Consider the following 26,224-nt stretch of genomic DNA (forward strand, 5'->3'; position numbering starts at 1 on the left):
CGTTGAGGGCATTGTAAAAGTTTGCAGGAAGGAAGCTGTTGTCCTTTACATCATACAGTAAGTGGATTTTGTGAGTTTTGGGGGAAATCTCATCCGTTGAGAGGATCCATTGAAGCTGGTTGTCTGGTGGGATAATGACAGACAATCACAGTCTAACTGTTCAGCTCGTCTTATTTGCAAACCCCCCCAAAACATGTTTCTATGTCCGTATAATGTAGGCTGAAAAATCAACTCGTAAAAAGTTAAATTCCAACGAAAAAAATATGGTACAATTGTCTTAAAATGTTCCTCATGTTCTAGCTTGCTTTCCAGTGCTCCTTGTCTGTTACAGCCTCGCACGTACGCATGCACACACGCACACGCACACACACACACACACACACACACACACACACACACACACACACACACACACACACACACACACACACACACACACACACACACACACACACACACACACACACACACACACACACACACAGTTAGAGCATTGGCAGTGTCAGTGAACTGCCCGTGACTCATTGGCAGGCCTCCTTTTCATCTCACTTTGTGTATCCCAAATGACACCTTATTCCCTATATAGTGGATTACGTATTACTGGAGCCCTATGTGTGCCCTGGTCGAAAGTAGTGCACTATATAGGGAATAAGGTGCCCTTTGGGACGTAGCTATTGACTGGGGTTCCCGCACCAGTAAAGATTTCACAATGGCCTTTAAAAATGTATGTACAAAAGACGGCAGACAAAAGAGCAGTACCACCCATGTACTATTGCCCCTGTTTACATGTTAATGAGTCTGCTTGTTGATGTGTGTAGTAAGACGATGTAGTTCCGTAGTTGTAAGATGTTTACTAAGAGGGCATCTCCGGCAACGGCCTAGTTGTATGGCTGCAGCCCAAGTGGCACAATTTTTCCTACGTAGTGTGCTACTTTTGACAAATAGTAGTGCACTATATTGGGAAGAGGGTGCCATTTGCGATGCAGATTTATGTGTGTTACCTCGGACTACTTCCTACAACCTCGGTTTCCCCTATTCATATGTGTAATCTCATTGTTGGTGGGGACATCATTCAGGCTGGGTTTAAAAAAAAGGTCCAATGCAGCTGTTTTTAATCTCAATATCAGATAATGTCTGGGTAACAATTAAGTATCCTACTGTGATTGTTTTTCAATTCAAATTGTCAAAAAGAAACAAAAATTATCTGTTATTGGCAGAGAGGTTTAGAACTCTTTTTTTATTGGTCTATTAAATATTACCACATGGTGATGTCACCATGGAAGGCCAAAACTCCATCCTACCAAAACAGGCTGAAATTTCAGGCAGCCTTTTCAAACAGCTCTTACACTAAAAGGGCATTATCATAATTTTCAAAATGTCACAACGTTATTCCAATCGCATAGTGTGGAAATATATATAAAATACAAGGAAATCTTGTTTTTGACTGCACTGGGCCTTTAAGGTCTGAAGAGAGGGAAGAAAGGGGGGAGGCTGGGCCCCAGTCCTTGTTCATTAGAGCTGTGTTTAGAGCTGCACTGATGGCGGACTACATCTGAACCTGACAGCTACACTGTGGTGAATAGCTCAAAAGATTCAAAAATCTGGGAGAAAGTGCCAAGAAGACAGGAGTCTAAGGTTGCGAGTGTCTGACAGTAGATAAACCAAAGAGAGAGAGAGAGAGAAACTTTGAAGATGACACCTGCCAGTTTGGTGTTAGGCTGGTTCCTGCTCGCTGTGAGGACAGTCAACTCTGCTGTGTATCTGGACCCTGAGGAAGAGGGTGAGTTCAGTTCACGTCAACACCACTGGGATCCAACTACTTCAGGGTTGCTATAATCCCGTTTTTTAAAGCAGGGAATACGATGAGAGAATCCTCCAAGCTGGAATTCTCTTCAACCAAGCTTTTTGATAAACAAATGAATTTTGGGGACGTTTTCAGGAATTTTGCAACCATATTCGTGAGCAAATGTCAAGTTGAACATCTGTTTTTGTAACTGTTTGTTGATGTGGGCTTAATGTTTGATGGATCTTTTTCAACAATAAGAACCTGTTCAAATCTAGAGATCACATGTATTACAGAAGCAGCATGTTGTCACAGGGGAAACTGTTTGGAGTTTGTGATGGAACATGTAGGAGAATGGAATCTATAGATTTAACCTTGTCGTAACAACACTGATATTGTCACATACAGTGTGGCACAGAACATTCTTAATCAACTGCCCTTATAATAACGGCATAGGTGCACATATTGATGTACAATGTAATACATTTAAAACTCCATTTAACAGATTTAATGCCATCTCATTTTACGTTATGATATTTCACATGTGATTTCATGTTCTGTGATTTCATGTGATGTGATTTCATGTGATCTGATTTCATATTATCTGATTTCATGTCAGGGTCAGGGGGACAGGATGTATTTGTAGTCCCTCTGACTCCTTCCTCTCGCCAAGAGCTGAATGAAACTGTCCTCTGCACCAATGATCTGATGAAGGTGGTCATTCCCAGTGCCTTCTTCCTCAACAAAGTGCCACCCGTTTATGTAAGTTCTGTTTCACCTAGAATTAATATTTCTTTGTAATACAGTTACCTTACCATTAATCTACTGTTAAATTTGGTATTATAGATTACTGCCTGTGTGCTGTGTCATATTGTGCAATATCTTGCTCTAGTAATCTCAGCACCCAAAACCAAATCACCTTTTTAATATTAGGCTGTCACGTGGGTCTACTGCAACTCTCAAGTAATCCCCTCTCTTAGGTCTGGGATTTGCACCTAAATGACCCGGAATGCCGTGGTGTTGAGATTGGAGATGACTATGTCTTCAGCATCAAGACTAATCTCTCTGACTGTGGGACGATCCTGGTAAGACTGAGTTTTTCCCTTTGGGCATGCCCTTTCATTCCAGGGGCATCGCAATTCTGTAATGATTGCTTTGGAAAATTTACATTTACTTGTGTACGCCAACTATGAAGGATTTAAATCCGTAAAGTAAACAAAGTAGTAACCTTTGTCATTCAGAGCTTCCCAGACAAAGTAGAAAGACATTAGTACCAGGAACATAGAGATAAACTACAGTTGGGATTCCTTTCACCAATCACATAAAATCCCCATCACAATAAATTACCTAATTTTACGATGCACTTCTGTTTTACTGAGCTCTGGCCTCCTGTCTGGTGTAGTGTTGTAGAACATCCCTGCACTAGTTTGTGTGAGCTAAATAGGAGTTTGGATAGACGCTATGCTTAAAATGACTAGCATAAATAATATGTCTTGTTTTCCTTTATAAGTTACATGTACACTCACTGGCCAGTTCATTAGGTACACCCATCTAGTACCGGATCGGATCCCCCTTTGCCTCCAGAACAGCCTGAATTTTTCAAGGCAAGGATTCTACAAGGTTTCGGAAATGTTCCACAGGGATGATGGTCCATGCTGACGCGATGGCATCACGCAGTTGCTGCAGATTGGACTGAGGTACATTCATGCTGCAAACAGCCCTTTCCATCTCATCCCAAAGATACTCTATTGGGTTCGGTCAGCAACAATGTTCAGATATGGTGTGCCGTTCAATCGTTGCTCAATTGGTATCAAGGGACCTAACGTGTGCCAGGAAACATTCCCCACACCAGTACACCACTGCCAGTACACCACTGCTACCAGCCTGTTCTGTTGTCACCAGGCAGGATGAGTCCATGGTCTCATGCTGCTTATGCCAAATCCTGACTCTGCCATCAGCATGACGCAACAGGAACTGGGATTCGTCGGACCAGGCAATATTTTTCCACTCCTCTATAGTCCAGTGTTGGAGATCGTGTGCCCACTGGAGCTGCTTCTTCTTGTTTCTGCTGTTTGAGTGGAACCCGGTCTGGCCGCCTGCTGCAATAGCCCTTCCTTTACAAGGACCGACGAGTTGTCCGTTCCGAGATGCCGTTCTGCACACCACTGTTGTACTACACCATTATTTGTCTGTTTGTGGCCCGCCTGTTAGCTTGCACAATTCTTGCCATTTTCCTTCGACCTCTCGTCAACGAGCTCAGGCTGACTGGATGTTTTGTGTTTGTCTCACCATTTTCTGTAAACCATAGACACTGTCGTGCGTGAAAAGCCCAGAAGGCCGGCCGTTTATGAGATACCGGATCCTGCACGCCTGGCACGAACGATCATATCACGCTCAAAGTCGCTTAGGTCACTAGTTTTTTCCCCTCTAATGTTCAGTTGAACAATAACTTAATGACTCGATGCCTTTCTGCCTGCTTTATATAGCAAGTCACCTGACTCACTGTCTGTAAGAGCAGACCATTTTTGTAAATGGAGTGGTGTACCTAATAAACAGGCCGGTGAGTTTAGACCTCAGATATCAGCTTCCTGCACTGTAATAATCTTGTAATCTGTAGAACGAGAGAGGGAGAGACACACAGAGAGAGAGAGTAAGAGAGTGAGACAGAGAAAGGAAAGAGGGAGGGATAAGTAGCCTATATGAAAATAGGGAGTGTTGGTCCTCACAAGAGCTACTAGACTTTATTCAAAGCAGCAAGGATGGGTGGGAGCTTAAAGCTCTAAATTATCAGGGTTGACATAGAAATGAGGAGCGTGTTTTCAGACCTGCTGAATAGCCAGGCAATAAATCTTTTTTTTTTTGTAAGATTTTATTTTGGTTTTTAGACAATAGACAAGGACAATAGACAATTTAACAATTCACAGACATGGATCCACTAAACTAGACATGACGTTGGCTGGGATTTAACGCCCAACCTTCAACATAAAGAAAAAAAGACGAATACATTTCAACAAACATTCATGACATCATATTTGCTCATACATGTTCCCACAGTATTGACACCTATGTTGTTTGTTCTCATAATAACATACTGTTTTTACTTTTCATCCATATAGTGCTTTAATTTTATGGCACACTGCTTCAAATTGTTCTATTTAGTTTATTTCTGTAGCCCCCATTTTTTCAATAATACTGCATTTGATTCATCCAATGTCTTAACGATGGAGGATCTGATCATCCCATTTACAGTTAATAAGTATAATAACTTTTTATTTTCAAAATGATTGCCAAGAAAAGGATTGTCCAACCCATTGGGTATCTCACCGCACGTTCGGCTGCCATGTCTTGAAAACTGCAGATAGACGGATTAAAAGGTATTTTTAAATTGTAAAACTTCTGATAGCCAACTGTCTACCGCAAACCATAACTTTTGGAATTTATAGCACTCCTAGAAGGCATGAAATATTGAGTCATTGTTTTTTTTACACTTAAGATATGACTGCCGTTGTGCTGTAGAATTTATGGATTTTCTCTTGTATAATGCATTTTGTACATTATTTGATACTGGATTAAGCATACATTTAACTGTAATTTTGTTAAATTATAATACACCCCCTCCATCTTGTGCCAACATCAGTTCTTTTTAGGTCTTGGTTCCAATAGTATATTTTTTTCTAAGAGATTTCCAGTAGGATATGCTTTCTGTAAGGTTTTGTACATCTTACCTAACATATAGTATCCTTTTTGGACTCAAATAGGATTCCCTCAATAAAATATTTCAGATCGAAATTGTATGGTATAAAACTTGTAAGTTACATGTATTTCAAAATGTCTACATTGGTCACTCCAAATTGCTTTTTAATTCTGTCATGGAAATAATTTTATATTACCCAAGAAGTAATTTGTGGGCCAAACATAGTGAGTGGTAGGCCCAGTGGGGGCTATATTAATACCCTGGTGTTGTTAAGTCTGGACAGTAAGGCCAAGGGTCAATTCATCCTTCTCAATGGCCATGGGACCAGTACTCCTTTTGCCCACAACACGGATCCGAGGACAACCCTCAACACGGATCTGAACACAACCCTGTCACACCTTATCATCCAACCCCTCTTTATAGTTTCTGCCTACGTCAGTAGCCGGCTACTAAACATTTCCACTGTAATAATCGCACATTCTTCAGTCACAGAAAACCACAGGGTTGCTGCCTACTGTACATAGTTAGAGGCTCTGTTTGGGGAAAGTGTCATCTTGGAACCCAGAACCAAATCTTGCGTGGACTGGCCAGCTACTCAATTTGACATTTATGTTAACAGTCTTGTCACACGAGACTAAGGAAAGAGTTTGCTAAAGAAGAATGGCTTTTAATAATGTAATAATATATACCATTTAGCAGATGCTTTTATCCAAAGTGACTTACAGCATACGTGCATACAGGCATTTGGTGAATGTAGCAGGGTTTGTGATGAGAATGCTGTTCATTGACTACAGCTCAGTGTTCAACACCATAGTCCCCTCCAAACTCATCACCCTGCTTGGGACCCTGGGACTGACACCCTCCCTGGGCCGAGCTTCCTGCCATCCAGGACCTCTATATCAGGCACACCGCCAGAGGAAGGCCCTAAAAAAATCTGCTACCGTCTGGCAAATGGTACCGGAGCATCGGCTCTTGGATCAACAGGCTCCATGACAGCTTCTACCCCCAAGCCATAAAACTGCTAAATAACCAGACTGTTAGATAGTCAATTAATGGTACCCAAACTATCTGCACTGACCGTACATACACTCACTAGACTATACACTGAGTGTACCAAGCATTAGGAACACTTTCTTACTGAAGAGTTGCACCCCCCCCCCCACCACCACCACCCTTGCCCTCAGAACAGCCTCAATTTGCCAGGGCATGGACTCTACAAGGTTTCGAAAGCGTTCCACAGGGATGCTGGCCAATGTTGACTCCAATGCTTCCCACAGGTGTGTCAAGTTGGCTGGATGTCCTTGGGGTGGTGGACTATTGTTGATACACACGAGAAACTGTTGAGCAGTTCTTGACACAAATCGGTGCGCCCGGCACCTACTACAATACCCTGTTCAAAGGCGCTTAAATATTTTGTCTTGCCCATTCACCCTTTGCATGGCACACATACAGTACACAATCCATGTCTCAATTGTCTCAAGGCTTAAAAATCCTTCTTTAACCTGTCTCCTCCCCTTCATCTACACTGAATGATGTAAATAAGGGATCATGGCTTTCACCTGGATTCACCTGTACCTCTATGTCATGGAATGAGCAGGTGTCCTTAATATTTTGTACACTCAGTGTATATACACATTACACACAAACTTTTACACGCTGCTACTCTGTTTTCTTTATTTTAATCTTATTATTATCTATCCTGATGCCTAGTCACTTTACCCTGCCTTCATGTACATATCTACCTCAAATACCTTATTATTATCTATCCTGATGCCTAGTCACTTTACCCTGCCTTCATGTACATATCTACCTCAAATACCTTATTATTATCTATCCTGATGCCTAGTCACTTTACCCTGCCTTTATGTACATATCTTCCTCAAATACCTTATTATTATCTATCCTGATGCCTAGTCACTTTACCCTGTCTTCATGTACATATCTACCTCAAATACCTTATTATTATCTATCCTGATGCCTAGTCACTTTACCCCGTCTTCATGTACATATCTACCTCAAATACCTTATTATTATCTATCCTGATGCCTAGTCACTTTACCCTGCCTTCATGTACATATCTACCTCAAATACCTCATGCTTCTACACATTGACCTGGTACTGATAATCTCTGTATATAACTCCACATTGATCTGGTACTGATAATCTCTGTATATAGCTCCACATTGACCTGATACTGATAATCTCTGTATATAGCTCCACATTGACCTGATACTGATAATCTCTGTATATAGCTCCACATTGACCTGGTACTGATAATCTCTGTATATAGCTCCACATTGACCTGGTACTGATAATCTCTGTATATAGCTCCACATTGATCTGGTATTGGTACCCTCTGTAAATAGCTCAACATTGATCTGGTACTGGTACTCCCTGTATATAGCTCCACATTGATCTGGTACTCTCTGTATATAGCTCCACATTGATCTGGTACTGGTACTTCCTGTATATAGCTCCACATTGATCTGGTACTTCCTGTATGTAGCTCCACATTGATCTGGTACTCTCTCTATATAGCTCCACATTGATCTGGTACTGGTACTCCCTGTATATAGCTCCACATTGATCTGGTACTGGTACTCCCTGTATATAACTCCACATTGATCTGGTACTGGTACTTCCTGTATATAGCTCCACATTGATCTGGTACTGGTACTCTCTGTATATAGCTCCACGTTGATCTGGTACTGGTACTTCCTGTATATAGCGCCACATTGATCTGGTACTGGTACTTCCTGTATATAGCTCCACATTGATCTGGTACTGGTACTTCCTGTATATAGCTCCACAGTGATCTGGTACTGGTACTCCCTGTATATAGCTCCACATTGATCTGGTACTGGTACTCTCTGTATATAGCTCCACGTTGATCTGGTACTGGTACTTCCTGTATATAGCGCCACATTGATCTGGTACTGGTACTTCCTGTATATAGCTCCACATTGATCTGGTACTGGTACTTCCTGTATATAGCTCCACAGTGATCTGGTACTGGTACTCTCTGTATATAGCTCCACATTGATCTGATACTGGTACTTCCTGTATATAGCTACACATTGATCTGGTACTGGTACTTCCTGTATATAGCTACACATTGATCTGGTACTGGTACTTCCTGTATATCGCTCCATTCTTGTGTGTTGTATTTTGTTACTATTTGTAGCCCTTTCCTGTAGTCAAATTACCTCGTGGACTCATGGGTGGAATGTATATTTTTCATAATTTCATAAATAGTAAACATTATTTGAAAAAAGAAACAACCGGGTTTTCTGTGGTTTATGTCAAACTGTTTTGTTATATTTCAGTCTTCTGTGATGTAAATAAAGTGTAATATTGGGGATGCAAACTAAAAATTGAATATATTTCAACTCTATATCTGACATGGTAAAGGTGCCTTCTTTTTTAAAGCCCATAACCATGTGTGTGAGGTGTATACTCTTGTTTCAAGGTAGATTTGTTAAAAACTACCAAGAAACACTCTGTGTGAACCTGATTTAGCCCACGGCAGTAAAAGGTTAAACTGTGTGTCTTTGGGAAGGTCTTGTAAGCAAGCATTGATAGTAAAGTCTACACCAGTTGTATTCAAATTGTATTTTATTTGTGTTGCGTGCGTCATGGTTATCAATCTCCAGTTACTTCCTAAGTGACTCATTTAGCTGTGGAATAATGTACCAAGCCAGCCAGTACATCACGTTTGTCTGACTGATAGACTCATAGGTCTGCTCATAACCTTCATGTTTCCTTGACACTGTTGTTTCTCTGACGTCCTTCTAGGCATCAGATGATACACATATTATGTTCATAAACACCATACGCAACAACGATTTGGATGTCGTCACAAGGAACTACATCAACATCACGTTCGTCTGCCGTTACCCAATAAACTACATGGTGCAGCAGCCCAATGGGGAAAACATGATCAGAGTGGATGTCAAGTAAGATATCTAAGCTAAGGTTGAGAAAAAAAAATCACATTTGGTCATAGATTTACATTATGAGTTCACTAACACATGATTTAAACTTTAAATGTACGATTGTTCACACAGTCTTAATTGACCAAAGCATCTTATCTAAAAGGAGGACGTTTTATGTTCTATATGGTACTTACAGTTTATAGAAAACATCGATCCAATAACCTTTAAGATCTCTGTTGGACGATTCTAACTTCCACTTTAAGTCGAATTTTCACTTTAGTCATTCGTGTCAAAAATGTGACTTTAGTGGAAATTAGGATTCACACCCTTAAAACTGCACTGCACCTATACATCTATACTATTCTCTCCAGGACCATCACTCTGAACACAGAAGATGGGAACTTCTCTGTGTCCATGCTGCTTTATAAAGACGAAGACTTTGAGGACAAGTGGACCACTGTGCCCTCCCTGACCCTGGACGACAACATCTACGTTAAAGTGTTGATGGTAAAGATCACCATGTGATTTCTTTCTGTTTGATTCAGTGTCATGTACTGTCTCTGTTATCTGTTGTATATTTCAACCACACTCGGAACCATCACAACGCCTTCTTAGGCATGGTGTTGTTGAAATATGAAATCAGAGCTGATCATGTAAAGATAACTAGCCTAACTAAATATCTGCTGGTTACTGGAAGTACCAACAAATGCGGTACAGAATTTGAACGATTCATAAGAGACCCTATAATCTGTAGAAGCTTACTGTGTCTGAGCCATTTGTGCTTCTTGTTGGATAAAGATAAGCACCTTTAGTGAATGTTGAGCTGAATGACCAGTCTTTGGCCCTGACCATAGACAGAGTTTGCGTTCCAAATGGCATCCTATTCCCTATATAGTGCATGACTTTTGACCAGGGCACATCGGGCACTACATAGGGAATAGGGTACCATTTGGGATATAACCCCAGTCATTGGCCCTGACCATACACATACAGTACTTGTCAAGTAGGGCATCGCCGGCAGGTAGCTTAGTGGTTACGAGACTTTGGGCCAGTAACCGAAAGGTCGCTGGTTCGAATCCCTGAGCATCCTAGGTGAAAATCTGTTGTTGTGCCATTGAGCAAGGAACTTAACCCTAATTGCTCCTGTAAGTCACTCTGGATAAGAGCGTCTACTAAATTACTCAAATGTAAAATGAAAATTATATTGGACACTAGACGTTGTGGGCAGCTAATCAACTACTCAGTCTGTGACAGACTGGACAGTAATGTGAGTGCTGCTGCTCTTGATCCTCTCTACTCTCTGTTGTTATCACTGTTCTGACCCCCTGCCTCTCTGTTGTTATCACAGGCTGTTATCACTGTTCTGACCCCCTGCCTCTCTGTTGTTATCACAGGCTGTTATCACTGTTCTGACCCCCTGCCTCTCTGTTGTTATCACAGGCTGTTATCACTGTTCTGACCCCCTGCCTCTCTGTTGTTATCACAGGCTGTTATCACTGTTCTGACCCCCTGCCTCTCTGTTGTTATCACTGCTCTGACCCCGTGCCCTCTGTTGTTATCACAGGCTGCTATCACTGCTCTGACCCACTACCTCTCTGCTGTTATCACAGTCTGCTATCACTTCTCTGACCCCCTGGCTCTCTGCTGTTATCACAGTCTGCTATCACTTCTCTGACCCCCTGGCTCTCTGCTGTTATCACAGTCTGCTATCACTGCTCTGACCCCCTGCCTCTATCACTGCTCTGACCCCCTGCCTCTATCACTGCTCTGACTCTCTGCCTCTATCACTGCTCTGACCCCCTGCCTCTATCACTGCTCTGACCCCCTGCCTCTATCACTGCTCTGACCCCCTGCCTCTATCACTGCTCTGCATACTATCTACAACTTGGACTCTAGTTCTCTCGCTCTCTATTTCTCCCCACAGTATCTCTATCCTCACTCAATTCAATGCAAAGGGCTTTATTGGCATGGGAAACATGTTTATATTGCCAAAGGAAATGAAATAGATAATAAACAAAGATGAAATGATCAGAAATGAACAGTAAACCTTACACTCACAAAAGTTTCAAAAGAATAGAGACATTTCAAATGCTATGGCCATGTACAGTGTTTTAACCATGTGCAAATAGTTGAAGTATAAAAGGGGGCAGACATTTTGATCAAGAGAGACCTTAAGAAAATATGTACATTTTCTCTAACACTAAGCATACAAATATGTATTTTACACTTATAAGGAAGGTGAAATCTTACACTTAGTCATTTTATAATTTGATTATGCTGTATTTAGAAAGCATATCAGTAATTTCAACTTATTCATACAGTTTTGTTGAATAAGAAATACATCACTGTGTACTTGAGCTTGTGTCCTTAAAAGTGACTACACCTCAGCAATGTATAACTATTTTTACCAGAAAGGTGAGATTTTAACCTTTCTTTGAGTATGCCGCATCACTAGTTATTGTTTATGGCCCTCTCATGATAACGAATTCCTTTTGGGGAATACGTAGATGACATTTAACTGGTATCCACCCATCTACACTGGATCTACACAAGTGACCTCAATAAGGGATCATAGCTTTCATCTGGATTTACCTGGTCAGTCTATGTCATGGAAAGAGTAGGTGTTCTTAATAAACCAATTACTGTAGTAGGCACATTTGGGCAGTCTTGACACAACATTTTGAACAGATATACAATGGTTCATTGGATCTTGACTAAAACGTTGCACATACACTGCTGCCATCTAGTGCCTGGGCTGGAATAATACAATGTGGCCTTTCTCTTGCATTTCAAAGATGATGGTACAAAAAAATATGGATGTTTTTTTCTTTGTATTATCTTTTACCAGATCTAATGTGTTATATTCTCCTACATTAATTTCACATTGCCACAAACTTCAAAGTGTTTCCTTTCAAATGGTATCAAGAATGTGCATATCCTTGCTTCAGGTCCTGAGCTAAAGGCAGTTAGATTTGAGTATGTCATTTTAGGCAAAAATTCACTGGTTGCCCTTTTCATGTAGCAACAGCTCACACATCTTGCTGCTGTGATGGCATGTGTAACGGATGTGAAATGGCTAGCTAGTTAGCGGTGGTGCGCGCTAATAGCGTTTCAATCGGTTACGTCACTCGCTTTGAGACCTTGAAGTAGTGGTTCCCCTTGCTCTGCAAGGGCCGCGGCCTTTGCGGAGCGATGGGTAACGACGCTTCGTGGGTGTCAGTTGTTGATGTGTGCAGAGGGTCCCTGGTTCGCGCCCGGGTCGGGGCGAGGGGACGGTCTAAAGTTATACTGTTACACATGCTATGCTATTTATATACAGTCGTGGCCAAAAGTTTTGAGAATGACACAAATATTAATTTTCACAAAGTCTGCTGCCTCAGTTTGTATGATGGCAATTTGCATATACTCTAGAATGTTATGAAGAGTGATCATATTAATTGCAATTAATTTCAAAGTTCCTCTTTGCCATGCAAATGAACTGAATCCCCCCAAAACATTTCCACTGCATTTCAGACCTGCCACAAAAGGACCAGCTGACATCATGTCAGTGATTCTCTCGTTAACACAGGTGTGAGTGTTGACGAGGACAAGGCTGGAGATCACTCTGTCATGCTGACTGAGTTCGAATAACAGACTGCAAGCTTCAAAAGAAGGGTGGTGCTTGGAATCATTGTTATTCCTCTGTCAACCATGGTTAAATGCAAGGAAACACATGCCATCATCATTACTTTGCACAAAAAGAGCTTCACAGGCAAGGATATTGCTGCCAGTAAGATTGCACCTAAATTAACCATTTATCGGATCATCAAGAACTTCAAGGAGAGCTGTTCAATTGTTGTGAGGAAGGCTTCAGGGCGCCCAAGAAAGTCCAGCAAGCGCCAGGACCATCTTCTAAAGTTGATTCAGCTGCGGGATCGGGGCACCACTAGTACAGAGCTTGCTAAGGAATGGCAGCAGGCAGGTCTGAGTGCATCTGCACGCACAGTGAGGCGAAGCCTTTTGGAGGATGCCCTGGTGTCAAGAAGGGCAGCAAGGAAGCCACTTCTCTCCAGGAAAAACGTCAGGGACAGACTAATATTCTGCAAAAGGTACAGGGATTGGACTGCTGAGGACTGGGGTAAAGTCATTTTCTCTGATGAATCCCCTTTCCGATTGTTTGGGGCATCCGGAAAAAAAGCTTGTCCGGAGAAGACAAGGTGAGCGCTACCATCAGTCCTGTGTCATGCCAACAGTAAAGCATCCTGAGACCATTCATGTGTGGGGTTGCTTCTCAGCCAAGGGAGTGGGCTCACTCACAATTTTGCCTGAGAACACAGCCATGAATAAAGAATGGTAGCAACACATCCTCCGAGAGCAACTTCTCCCAACCATCCAGGAACAGTTTGGTGATGAACAATGCCTTTTCCAGCATGACGGAGCACCTTGCCATAAGGCAAAAGTGATAACTACGTGGCTCGGGGAACAAAACATTGATATTTTGGGTCTATGGCCAGGAAACTCCCCAGAACTTAATCCCATTGAGAACTTGTGGTCAATCCTCAAGAGGCGGGTGGACAAACAAAACCCCACAAATTCTGACAAACTCCAAGCATTGATTATGCAAGAATGGGCTGCCATCAGTCAGGATGTGGCCCAGAAGTTAATTGACCGCATGCCAGGGCGGATTGCAGAGGTCTTGAAAAAGAAGGGTCAACACTGCAAATATTGACTCTTTGCATCAACTTCATGTAATTGTCAATAAATGCCTTTGACACTTATAAAATGCTTGTAATTATACTTCAGTATTCCATAGTAACATCTGACAGAAATATCTCAAGACACTGAAGCAGCAAACTTTGTGGAAATTAATATTTCTGTCATTCTCAAACTTTTGGCCACAACTGTACATTTTATTTTTCTAATTCTTTGTGGGTCTGTGTAATCTGAGGGAAATATGTCTCTCTAATATGGTCGTACATTTGGCTAGGAGTGGGCACATAGCCTGTCTTCTCTTGAGAGCCAGGTCTGCCTACGTCGGTCTCTCTCAATAAGGCTATGCTCATGAGTCTGTACATAGTAAAATCTTTCCTTAATTTTGGGTCAGTCACGGTAGTCAGGTATTTTGCCACTGTGTATTCTCTGTTTAGGGACAAATAGCATTCTAGTTTGCTCTGTTTTTTGGTTAGTTCTTTCCAATGTGTCAAGTAATTATCTGTAAGTTTTCTCATGATTTGGTTGAGTCTAATTGTGTTGCTGTTCTAGGGCTCCGTGGGGTCTGTTTGTGTTTGTAAACAGAGCCCTAGGACCAGCTTGCTGATGGGAATCTTCTCCAGGTTCATCTCTCTGTAGGTGATGGCTTTGTTATGGAAGGTTTGGGAATCACTTATTTTTAGGTGGTTGTAGAATTTAACGGTTCTTTTCTGGATTTTGATAATTAGCGGGTTTTGTCCTAATTCTGCTCTGCATGCATTTTTGGTGTTTTACTCTCTATCTGTTGACCTGGTCAAAATATTTAATGACTGCAGGCCTGAGTCACCTCTTTGTGTGTGTGTGTCACTGACTGCAGTCCTGGTTTGTCTCGCTCTCACTTAGATACCGGCTCATCTTTTGCTGCGTGTGGAGAGATGCTGGGCTACCCCAACCAACGACCCGTACAGCAACATCCAGTACACCTTCATCAAGGACAGGTCTGTTCAAAGGGAAGTTAAACATCATATCACTGTGTATAATAAGCTCCTCTCACCACATCTTGCTTTATATTTCATTCTGTTTGATAGAATTCATAAATATGTTATGGAGGCTTATCTAAATGTATATTTTTGTAGTGTCACATTTTCAACCACACTTGACACCAGCACACAGTCCTCTGGGAATGGTGTTGTTGAAATATGAAATAAGAGCTGCTGAATTGCTTAGACAAGAGACCTGGGGGTGACAACTTCAGACCCCTGTCACATGACCCTGTCTGAGGCCATATAGATTTCAGACCCCTGTCACATGGACCAGGCCCTGTCTGATGTCCCGTTCATGTCATGTCGGAAACCCCAAAATTTCCGACTTGCTTACGTGTGGTAGAAAGATGATATCAGAGTTTCCCACTTGGGAAGTATCAGACTCTACCAATAGGAAGTTCTACGCAAATAACTTACGTTCATTTTAAATCTGAGGTCCCGAGTTTTCGACATGACGTGAACACTGCATCAGCCATATGCATTTCAGCTCAACAACTGTGCATGTCGTTGACAACCAGGAGGTTTGTTGTACTGTTAGCAACAGCACAGCAATGACTTGCACAAGGACTTTTGTTCACTACGTCTGAGGAGAAAACACTTCGGAGGATCTGTCTTGTCATTCCAAGAATACTAATGTTAATGTGTTTGCATTCCCATTATGAAAGATGGATATGTCACAATAGCAAAGTTCTCTGCTCTTACATTGGCATATGTTCAATCAAAACCAGCGACTGTAGATTCTACACCAGTTTTTTTGTACCAGATGTTGGAATAGTTTACTAGGAATTATAGGGAGATCCATTAAAATTTTGAGTTTTATTAACCAACACATTCTAAAATGTATGATATCTTATTAAACGGTTGCACATGCTGCCTCTGATACTGATACGATCCATTGCCTGTTCTCTCTCTCTCTCGCTTTCTCTGGCTCCCTCTCTTTCTCTGGCTCCCTCTCTCTTTTTCTCTGGCTCCCTCTCTTTTTCTCTGGCTCCCTCTCTCTTTTTCTCTGGCTCCCTCTCTCCTTTTCTCTGGCTCCCTCTCTTTCTCTGGCTCTCTCTCGGTCTGTCTCAGCTGCCCCGTTTTGTCAAACGAACCGTTGACAGTGCTGAAGAATGGACAGGGGCCAGAGGCTATGTTCAGGATACAAATGTTCAAGTTCGTGGGCAGCTCTTACAAGGATGTGTTTCTCCACTGCAATGTTCAGATCTGTCACAACACACCTGGGGTCTGTCAGCCTGTGAGTGATCCCTCCCCCTTTCTTCATAAAGACGATGCTCACTGGCTCGTTCAAACCCTAGTTTATAGCAAGGGCCTAATGCTGTCATAAAATAGACAACAAAACACACTTCTTTTTTATGTCTATTATTGCAATGAACTTTCATTTTGGAAAATATTAAACAAAAAGTAAATATGGTAATTAGACTGGGTAATAATACTGTAATTAAACTATATATATTTGCTTGCTGTACCTTAATATGTCTCCCTAATTTATATTGTTGATTACTACCCTTCATTTAACAGAACTGTTCTGGTGAGGATAACAATGGGCGGATGAGAAGAGATGTCACTACGGCCCATACAGTATCTTATGGACCAATCAGGCGACGTCTGCCTGAGAGTGACCAACCCAGCCTGAGTAAGTCTCCCAATAAAGGCTCTTTATTTACCATAACCAACATACTGTACTGGGTCATGTTCAGTCGAGATAAAAAAAATATATTAGAGTGAAACAGTGAGGTACACTACCGTTCAAAAGTTTAGGAGGACAATTACATTAGAGTGTCTAGTTTGAGAAGCAGACGCCTCACAAGTCCTCAACTGGCTGTGTCATTAAAGAGTACCCGCAAAACACCAGTCTCAACGTCAACAGTGAAGAGGCGACTCCGGTATGCAGGGCCTTCTAGGCTGAGTTGTAAAGAAAAAGCCAAATCTCAGACTGGCCAATAAAAATTAAAGATTAAGATGGGCAAAAGAAAACAGACACTGCAGAGGAACTCTACCTAGAAGGCCAGCATCCCGGAGTCACCTCTTCACTGTTGACGTTGAGACTGGTGTTTTGCGGGTACTCTTTAATGACACAGCCAGTTGAGGACTTGTGAGGCGTCTGTTTCTCAAACTGCACACTAATGTACTTGTCTTCTTGCTTAGTTGTGCACCGGGACCTCCCACTCCTCTTTTGGTTAGAGACAGTTTGTGCTGTTCTGTGAAGGGAGTAGTACAAAGCATTGTACGGGATCTTCAGTTTCTTGGCAATTTCTCGCATGGAATAGCCTTCATTTCTCAGAACAAGAATAGACTGACGAGTTTCAGAAGAAAGGTCTTTGTTCCTGGCCATTTTGAGCCTGTAATCGAACCCACAAATGCTGATGCTCTAGATACTCAACTAGTCTAAAGAAGGCCAGTTTTATTGCTTCTTTAAATCAGGACAACAGTTTTCAGCTGTGCTAACATAATTGAAAAAGGGTTTTCTAATGATCAATTAGCCTTTTAAAATGATAAACATGGATTAGCTAACACAGCGTGCCATTGGAAAACAGGAGTGATGGTTTCTGATAATGGGCCTCTACGCCTATGCAGATATTCCATTAAAAATATGCCGTTTAAAGCTACAATAGTCATTTGCAACATTAACAATGTCTACACTGTATTTCTGATCAATTTGATGTTATTTTAATGGACAAAATTGTTTTGCTTTTCTTTCAAAAACAAGGACATTTCTAAGTGACCCCAAACTTTTGAACGGTAGTGTACGTTGCAGATAGAAATGCCATGATAGAGTCAACGTGATTCCTTATTCTACACTTCAGAGAGGCTTGTTTGTCCTTCATAACATATTTCTATCTGAACGTTCCAAAATGTTGTGTCCTGCTGAACACACCCCAGCTCATTTATGTTTTCCGTTTTAAAAATGTTTTGCTAAGCGGTGCCCTACTGAATACGTCCCTGCATGTGGTTGACTCATCTCTTGCCCTGCAGACTCTGGAGGTGTCCCCTCGGTGGAGACCTTTGTCCTGGGAGGCCTACTTGTGGTCCTGCTGCTGTTCACTGGAGTGTTTGGGAGGCTGTGGCTGCGAACCAGACGCTCCTACCCAACACAGGAGGCTCAGCTCACCTTGTCCAACATACACCACAACTCAGAGGTCGCCCGCTGATCTAACCCAGCAGTTCAAGCAATGAAAACTGATATGAACCGGTGCACGCAGACACACAAATGAAAGCATGCACAGGCATGCATGCACACATAAACACACATTACATTTCTGCATAAGGAAAGAGGAAAGTATGAATTGACTGTAGTTTGGGGTGTAAATAAAATCTCACTGTAGAAATTAGAGGGATTTTGAAGATGTAAATGCGAAAATGTCTCTGCAAGGACTGTTCTGTGTTTTTTTTGTAGAGAAAAATAAAGGTATTTCAAAGAGCTGTTTATGGCGTTTAATTGTAATATTTCGGACCTTTTCAATGTCTAAGACAACATATTTTAGTGAGATGTAATATCGTGAGGTTATTCCCCATCTATTTCAGGCGCACGTCTCTAGCCAAACTTCACTACATGATGACGTAATCAACTAGCGCCACTTGTAGCAGCTATCCAAAGATGAGCTAGTTAGCTTTTTACAACACAGCGACTGGAGTCGAAAGACACGACATGAATATTTGTAACTGTCTAACAGCTACAACATTGACGAACTAGTTAATTGTGTGTGGCTAGTGTTGCTGCCGAATATAAAGACAAGACTCATTTGCTGTATCGTTTTTTCTTACGGGTAAGCCAACTTTGCCAAGTAACAGTAACGTTAGCCAGCTAATTTAGCGATCTAGCTATAGTACTCGTTTAGCTAGTTAACGTCAGTTAATTTTCAAACTCCTTATTACCTGTAATTAAATCACAGGGGTGTTCGGTAGCCGCTAGCTAGCAATGCTAATTTACGGCTAAAGTAGGGTTAAAGATGGGAGCTGGCGCGGGTGTTGTTAGTCTAGACATCGTTATTTTATATTTGAAGCCGCTAAGCCAGGCATACCACTTGCCAAGCAGTGGCATGCTTATCTGGCTATCATTTTAACTGCATCATTTTGATCATCTAACTAATTAGCTTGCTACCATGTTTAATGAAATATTTGTTAGTAATAGAACTACCGTAGCTCTCAAACTCTAGGCAGCATTCTGCGTTTTCCTACTGTTCTCAGCGATTAGCTTCGTCACGAAGGGCTAATAATGTGAAGTACAATCTCGATGCTGTGTTTTAACGTTTAGAAACGTCAATAGTCATGGCTTTCATCACCGATAAAGAATCCTTCAAATAAAACCGATACACTTACTGTAGCAGTTTTGCACAGATCCATACAGCTATATTAGTGACTTCCCGAGTTACGTTTACACACAGGTGTTCAGAGTAGGCTAATTAGCACAGGTGTTTGTTTTCTGTATACAAGCGCTGTAACATGGATATATGACCTTGTGGGAACTCTAACCCTATCAAGGTGTGTATCAATTAAACTTTTTTTTTTTTCATAAGGTCCTTAAATGCTTCCAATACCGTAGCGCAATCGACGAGCGTTAATGTTCAGATTGAGCGTCGCGACTCTTAAAACTCCCCCATACAGTTGACGTATTTTCCGAGTAAAATACTACTTGAGTTAAAAGTATTTGGTTTTAAATATACTTAAGTATCAAAAGTAAAAATCCTTAAACATTCCTTGTAAGTAAACCAGACAGCACCATTGTTTTAAATGATTTTTTGAAATTTAAGGATAGGCAGTGGCACATTCCAAAACTTGGACATAATTTACAAACGAAGAAGCATGTGTTTAGTGAGTCCGCCAGATCAGAGGCAGTAGGGATGACCAGGGATGTTCTCTTGATAAGTGTGTCAATTAGACCTGCTAAGCATTCAAAATGTAACTAGTACTTTTGGGTGTCAGGGAAAATTTATGTTATTTTCTTTAGGAATGTAGTGAAGTAAAATATAAATAGTACAGTACCACACAGAACTACTTAAGTAGTACTTAAAAGTATTTTTATTTAAGTTTTTTACACCACTGCTCTTTTGTGTAATATAATGTAACTGAGAGTCATGATCAATGGCTAAGATAGAACAGGTGAGTTATAAAAAAATATGTGTGGCTTGCTACAAGTCATTGTTTTTTTTCTTTATATTGTGCAAAACGGGCACTGGTAGTAATAAAAATAGCAAGCTAGCTATGTGTATGTATAGCTACTTCTTGCAGTGACTAAGTTCTGTTGAAATGTTTTTCCTAGTCGTATCTTATGCATTTCTATATATGAAAGTTACTGGAGATTTTTTTTTAGCTAGCTACACAAATAACTTTACAACAGTAGCTAGCCATATCTGACTAAAGTTTAATTCTTAGCTACAACTACAGCAGGAAGTAAGCATATTTAGATGCACGTTTATGGATGATAGCTATACGGGTAACTGACAAAATAAAGGAAAAACTAAATTAGGATTACAAAGTATATTGAAATCCAGTGCTTCCACACAGGTGTGGTTCCTGAGTTAAGCAATTCACTTCCCCGTCATGTATAAAAATGCCCAGTTGACCATTATTTGGCTACCATGGCTAGAAGAAGAGATCTCAGTGACTTTGAAACAGGGGTCTCAAAGGAGCTTAGTGAGTCATCTGTCATCAGATCTCTTTTACATTTTACTCATTTAGCACAGGGTTTTCCAACCTCAGTCCTGGGGCCCCCCTCTGGGTGTTTGGGGAAACCCTGATTTAGCAGACGCTCTTATCCAGAGCGATTTAGTTAGCTATCTTAAGATGAATGCACTAGGTGGGACAACTACATCACAGGCATTAGAACGTAATTGAGGTGAGGAGGATTATTTAAGATACTGTTTGACGTGGTAGGGTTTCAGATGTTTTCGGAAGATGGGCAGGAACTCTTCTGTCCTAGCTTCAGGGGGAAGCTGGTTCCACCATTGGTATGCCAGGACAGAGAAGAGCATGGACACTATGCTGGTGTTTCTTTTATTTTGGCAGTTACCTGTATATGTCCAATAATAATTGCAAACACATCTCTAGTATTTTCTATTTTCATTACACGCCACTTTTGTGGATGACCAGATATTCCAAAATGGAATCCTATCCTGCTGTTGTATTTATAGTAATTCAAGGCCTGTCAAGCCATCCAAGCCCAGCAGTGCAACGTTTTTCCTTAGACTGTCATGGTTGGCCGACAGTTGCTTATAATAATCTTCAAGTTTTGTCATTATCAAGCTATGAGCAGGCCAGTGAGTCCAAAGATGGTGAATAAATGAAGATGTCCCACTCCGAACCTTTTACAGTTGAAAAAAAAAAAAGTGGCATTTCCTGTCTGCTTAAGTGGCTCTCCCATATGTACCAATGCAATAACAGCTGGTTCTGATCTGCTTAGTTCATTGACTGTATATGAACCAGAAAAGGGAGCAAGTGAGATGTCTCGCTTCCTCTTCTGTCTCTGGTGAGACCACTGAACCGGCCTCTGCTTCGTACAGCCTCACCTTGGGGTCAAAGGTCATGAACCCTGTGGTACTTTAGGTTATATTCTAGAACTGGCGTGACCGTGTACTGCAACCCGAGACGGGTGTCGTAAAATGTCATGCAGCAGCGTAAGAGATTTAGTAAACAGAAACCGTCTGAGATGGCAGCAGGGAGCAGGCGCTATGCAAGCCTTTTAAAGGCACGAGACTCCATTGCCACATGTTCCGTGGCTAGAGAGCCAGTCAGTGGGATAATGTGACAGGATGTTTCTAGCAACTGGGACATGGCCTGGTTACTTTTTCTATTCATAAACTGACTGTGGTTGAACTTGATTTTGTCTATTTTAATTAGACCTAAATTGTCCAATGTTTTTAATAATGGTGTTTTTTCACCCTCATTATTGCAGGCCACTTCACCCCTAACCCCCCACCCCCTTTTACATCCAGAATATCAACACAACAAAGATGGAGGAGCTCCATACCCACTGCCTGAACTGTGTGAACCGGAGGTGTATGATTCGCACAGAGACTGGTATGTCCTGTGATCTCATTGGCTGTCCTCTCGTCTGTGGGGCAGTCTTCCACTCCTGTAAAGAGGAGGAGCATCATTTACTATGCCCATTTGAAAGAGTGCCTTGCCTCAACACTGGATTTGGGTGCCCTTTCACTATCCCCCGGATTAAGATGGCTAAACACCTAGAGACGTGCCCAGCCAGTGTGGTGTGTTGTACCATGGAGTGGAACCGTTGGCCTGTCAGCTATTCAGACAGGAAGTCCTACGAGCATTTGAGCAATGTTGAAGTGGTGGAGCAGCTCGACATGGCCCTGGCTCTGCAAGATCAGAGGATGCTACTGGAGTCTCTTAGAGTCACCACCAACACGTCAAAGAACAGATATAATAAATCAGCTGAGGAAACGTGTTACAAGATCGCTGATGTAATGTCAAGTGTACCAGAGACTGACGTTAGTAATAGAACGGTTGAAATGGATGAGGCTGCTGCTTTGACTAATGGAGTGGTTGAAATGGATGAGGCTGCTGCTTTGACTAATGGAGTGGTTGAAATGGAAGATGATGATGAGTCTTATAGTGAGGTACACAAAATAAACTTAGCAGCTACCTTGGCCGTCCTCAGAAGTGCCAAGGACATTGACTTGATCAGTGTAAATGTTGAAAACGGTGAGAGAGAAGGGGTTCTCCATAGGGGAGAGGACAGTGATAATGATAATCATAATGATTTGAAGAATGTAGAGATGAAGGCAAGTGACACAGAGTCGGGCTGTGAGCTCGGCGCAGTGGGCGGAGCCGGAGTGGACTGTGGATTTGGAACAGACAGACAGGGAGACGAGAGCTATTGGAGAGAGTCTTCAGAGGAAGTGGAGAAGGACCATGTGATGGGTCTTGCTGAGGTGGGTTGTCCTCCTCTCAGTAATGGTTTCAACCATACAGGAGACAACCAAAAACACTTGAGACAGCGTGAGTGGATGGATCTGAGCAGATCTCCACCCAGATGCTCTGAAGTCAACAGGTTTTCAGACTTCAGGCTGGTGATGCCTTATCTCTCCATGCCTAATATAGTAGCACCACGGGAGCCCTCTGGGCCCCACCCTCCACCACTACCCATCCACCTGCCTCTTCCCATGCCTCTCCCTAATCTGGAGCCCTACAACGTGCTCCAGCATCTGCCCTTGGAGATAGAAGACAGGTGGCTGGAGAGGAAACTTCAGAACCTCCAGGTGCTCAGAGGGATGAGCGTGTTTACATTTAACGGGCGCAGGGCTCTGATGTCTGACCCCTATCTGTTCAGAGCCAAAATGGAGGACAAGTCAGTGGACACCTCAGACCTGGAGGTAACTGACGATCCATTGGGGCTCCATGGAATCGACCTGATCACGGCAGCACTGCTCTTCTGTCTGGGGGACTCCCCTGGGGGCCGCAGCATCTCAGACAGCAGGTTTGTAGACGGCTACCACGTCGACTTTGGTACCCAGACCTTCTCCTTCCCCTCGGCTATACTGGCCACTAACACCATGGTGGGGGATATCGCCTCAGCGTCGGCCTGTGATCACGCCAGCCCTCAGCTCTCCAACCCCAGCCCCTTCCACTCTCTCCGGCTGGACCTGGTTCTGGAGTGCGTGGCCCGTTACCAGACCAAGCAGCGCACCATGTTCACCTTCGTGTGTGGACAGCTGTTCCGCAGGGACGAGTTCTCCTCGCATTTCAAAAACGTTCACGGGGACATCCACGCCGGGCTGAACGGCTGGCTGGAGCACCGCTGTCCCCTGGCCTACTACGGCTGCACCTATTCCCAGAGACGCTTCTGTCCCTCTGTTCAGGGCTCCAGGATCATCCATGACAGACACCTGGGCTCGTTTGGGGTGCGGCCCGACATGCCTCCCCAGTACGGCGATAAAACCCTCCACAGGAATGCCTGTCGGTTCGGGTCCACCTGCGACCACCTGAGCTCCTTGCCCTTCGAGGTGCAACAGTATGTGGCCAGTTTCCTGGATGGCTTCACCCTGTGCCAGTTGTCTAGGGTCTCTCGGACAATGAGGGATGTGTGTGGCAGTTTACTGCAGTCCAGAGGCATGGTGGTGCTGCTCTGGGAGAACACACGAAGGCCTGATGGGTCGTCCTCATGGCAGATCCAAAACAAGGTCAGTCACTTACTGTGCATGCATGTGCATTAACATCTGTATCCAAGCTGTATCACAACCAGCTGTGATTGGGAGTCCCGTAGGGTGGCACACAATTGGGCCAGCATCATCAGGTGTAGGCCGTCATTGTAAATAAGAATTTGTTCTTAACTGACTTGCCTAGTTAAATAAATGTTCAATTGAATTTTATCTAGTGTAATTTTCCCATAAATCTATGATCCATGCAATAGTACGACAGTCTGAGATGTGTGGGGATCTCAAGCTAGAATTCACACCTATTTGCTGACCAATGAATGCAGGTTGTCCTGTCTCAACAAAATTGTCACTTAGATTAAAGGCTTGGCATTGCAAAAGGACAAACACAAGCAGGAATACAATATGACATATAGTATATCAACGGCTTTATTGTTATTGGATGAGAACTAATTAGTTTATAATATTCTGTTTGTGAACCAGGTGTGGCGATTTAGCACAGCCTTCAGTACAGTGAAGGAGTGGAAGTTTGCAAACATCACCAGTATGGCCGACCATCTGAAGAAGTGCAAGTTTAACACCATCACCTGTCGGGACGAGGCCATCCCTCTGCCCTGCATGTGCTTATCCAGAGAGCTCACCAAAGAGGGACGCTCACTGCGCTCAGTCCTCAAGCCAGTATTATGAGTAACGCTATAAAAGGGTTGGTAGTCCATGGGTACGTCTTAAATGGGTACGTCTTAAATGGCACCCTATTAAAAGTAGTGCACTATGTAAGCTTTAGGGTACTATTATGGATGTAGCTCATTTCAATCAATTCCGTAAGTTCTTACAGAAGTACTCCCAGAATTCACTGAATTGAAATGCACTCCAACCCTGCTCTATGAGAAGCAAATACAAAATGCTGCTATCTTCCTCTTCCGGTCTTGACAGAAAAAAACGGACTTGTTTTCAACCTATTTGATATTCATTCACACTGAGTGGACAAAACATTAAGAACACATGCTCTTTCCATGACAGACTGACCAGGTGAATCCAGGTAAAAGCTATGATCCCTTTATGATGTCACCTGTTAAATCCACTTCAATCCGTGTAGATGAAGGGGGAGGAGACAGGTTAAAGAAGGATGTTTAAGCCTTGAGACATGGATTGTGCATATGTGCAATTCAGAGGGTGATTGGGCAAGACAAAATATTTAAGTGCCTTTGAACGTGGGTATGGTAGTAGGTGCCAGGCGCACCGGTATGATTGTCAAGAACTGCAGCGCTGCTGGGTCTTTCACACTCAACCGTTTCCGGTGTGTATCAATAATGGTCCTCCACCCAAAGGACATCCAGCCGACTTGACACAACTGTGGGAAGCATTGGAGTCAACATTGGCCAGCATCCCTGTGGAACACTTTTGACACTTTGTGGAGTCCATGCCCCAATGAATTGACTGTTCATGGGGGAGGCGCAACGTAACTCAATATTAGGGAGGTGTTCTTAATGTTTTGTGCACTGTATATATTCTTGTTACCAATGTACTGAATAGATTATTTAACTTTTACATAGTCTGTCAATGTGTAAATAAAACATGTTTTGATGTTACATTTTCTATTTTTATAAGATAACTAAGTTCGTACTGTGCCGCATTGACAACAAAAGAAAATGGAGCCTTAACTTATGATAAAGACTTGATTTCTGGTCATGGGAGGGATCTGATGGGGATCTTTTAATGAGTAGATTTCTCATTGACCCCCGGCTAGAGCGATTTACAACGTCTTGCACGGTTTTATATACTTAGGGTGATCATGATTTTTGTTGAGTTTGAGTCAGCGGATCATGCCGTTACTTTTGAGTCAGCGGATCATGCCGTTACTTTTGAGTCAGCGGATCATGCCGTTACTTTTGAGTCAGCGGATCATGCCGTTACTTTTGAGTCCGCGGATCATGCCGTTACTTTTGAGTCAGCGGATCATTCCGTTACTTTTGAGTCAGCGGATCATG

At 42.5% G+C, this 26,224-nt stretch overlaps 2 protein-coding genes across 2 annotated transcripts; both read left to right on the forward strand.

Annotated features, from left to right (window-relative positions):
• The first annotated feature begins 1,514 nt into the window (after positions 1 to 1,514).
• LOC139563653 (pancreatic secretory granule membrane major glycoprotein GP2-like) lies at positions 1,515 to 18,547 on the forward strand. The gene is made up of 9 exons (XM_071382498.1): positions 1,515 to 1,780; positions 2,403 to 2,545; positions 2,764 to 2,868; positions 9,273 to 9,433; positions 9,784 to 9,919; positions 14,984 to 15,078; positions 16,195 to 16,360; positions 16,645 to 16,759; positions 18,100 to 18,547. Exons 1-9 carry the CDS (start codon positions 1,693 to 1,695, stop codon positions 18,273 to 18,275), a joined length of 1,185 nt encoding a protein of 394 aa, XP_071238599.1. The 5' UTR covers positions 1,515 to 1,692; the 3' UTR covers positions 18,276 to 18,547.
• A 132-nt stretch (positions 18,548 to 18,679) lies between these two features.
• On the forward strand, positions 18,680 to 25,825 carry LOC139563901 (F-box only protein 30-like). The gene is made up of 3 exons (XM_071382913.1): positions 18,680 to 18,890; positions 22,016 to 24,263; positions 24,720 to 25,825. Exons 2-3 carry the CDS (start codon positions 22,074 to 22,076, stop codon positions 24,921 to 24,923), a joined length of 2,394 nt encoding a protein of 797 aa, XP_071239014.1. The 5' UTR covers positions 18,680 to 18,890; positions 22,016 to 22,073; the 3' UTR covers positions 24,924 to 25,825.
• The last annotated feature ends 399 nt before the right edge of the window (positions 25,826 to 26,224 follow it).

Source organism: Salvelinus alpinus, chromosome 34 (genome assembly GCF_045679555.1).
Source record: "Salvelinus alpinus chromosome 34, SLU_Salpinus.1, whole genome shotgun sequence".
Classification (NCBI taxonomy): domain Eukaryota; kingdom Metazoa; phylum Chordata; class Actinopteri; order Salmoniformes; family Salmonidae; genus Salvelinus; species Salvelinus alpinus.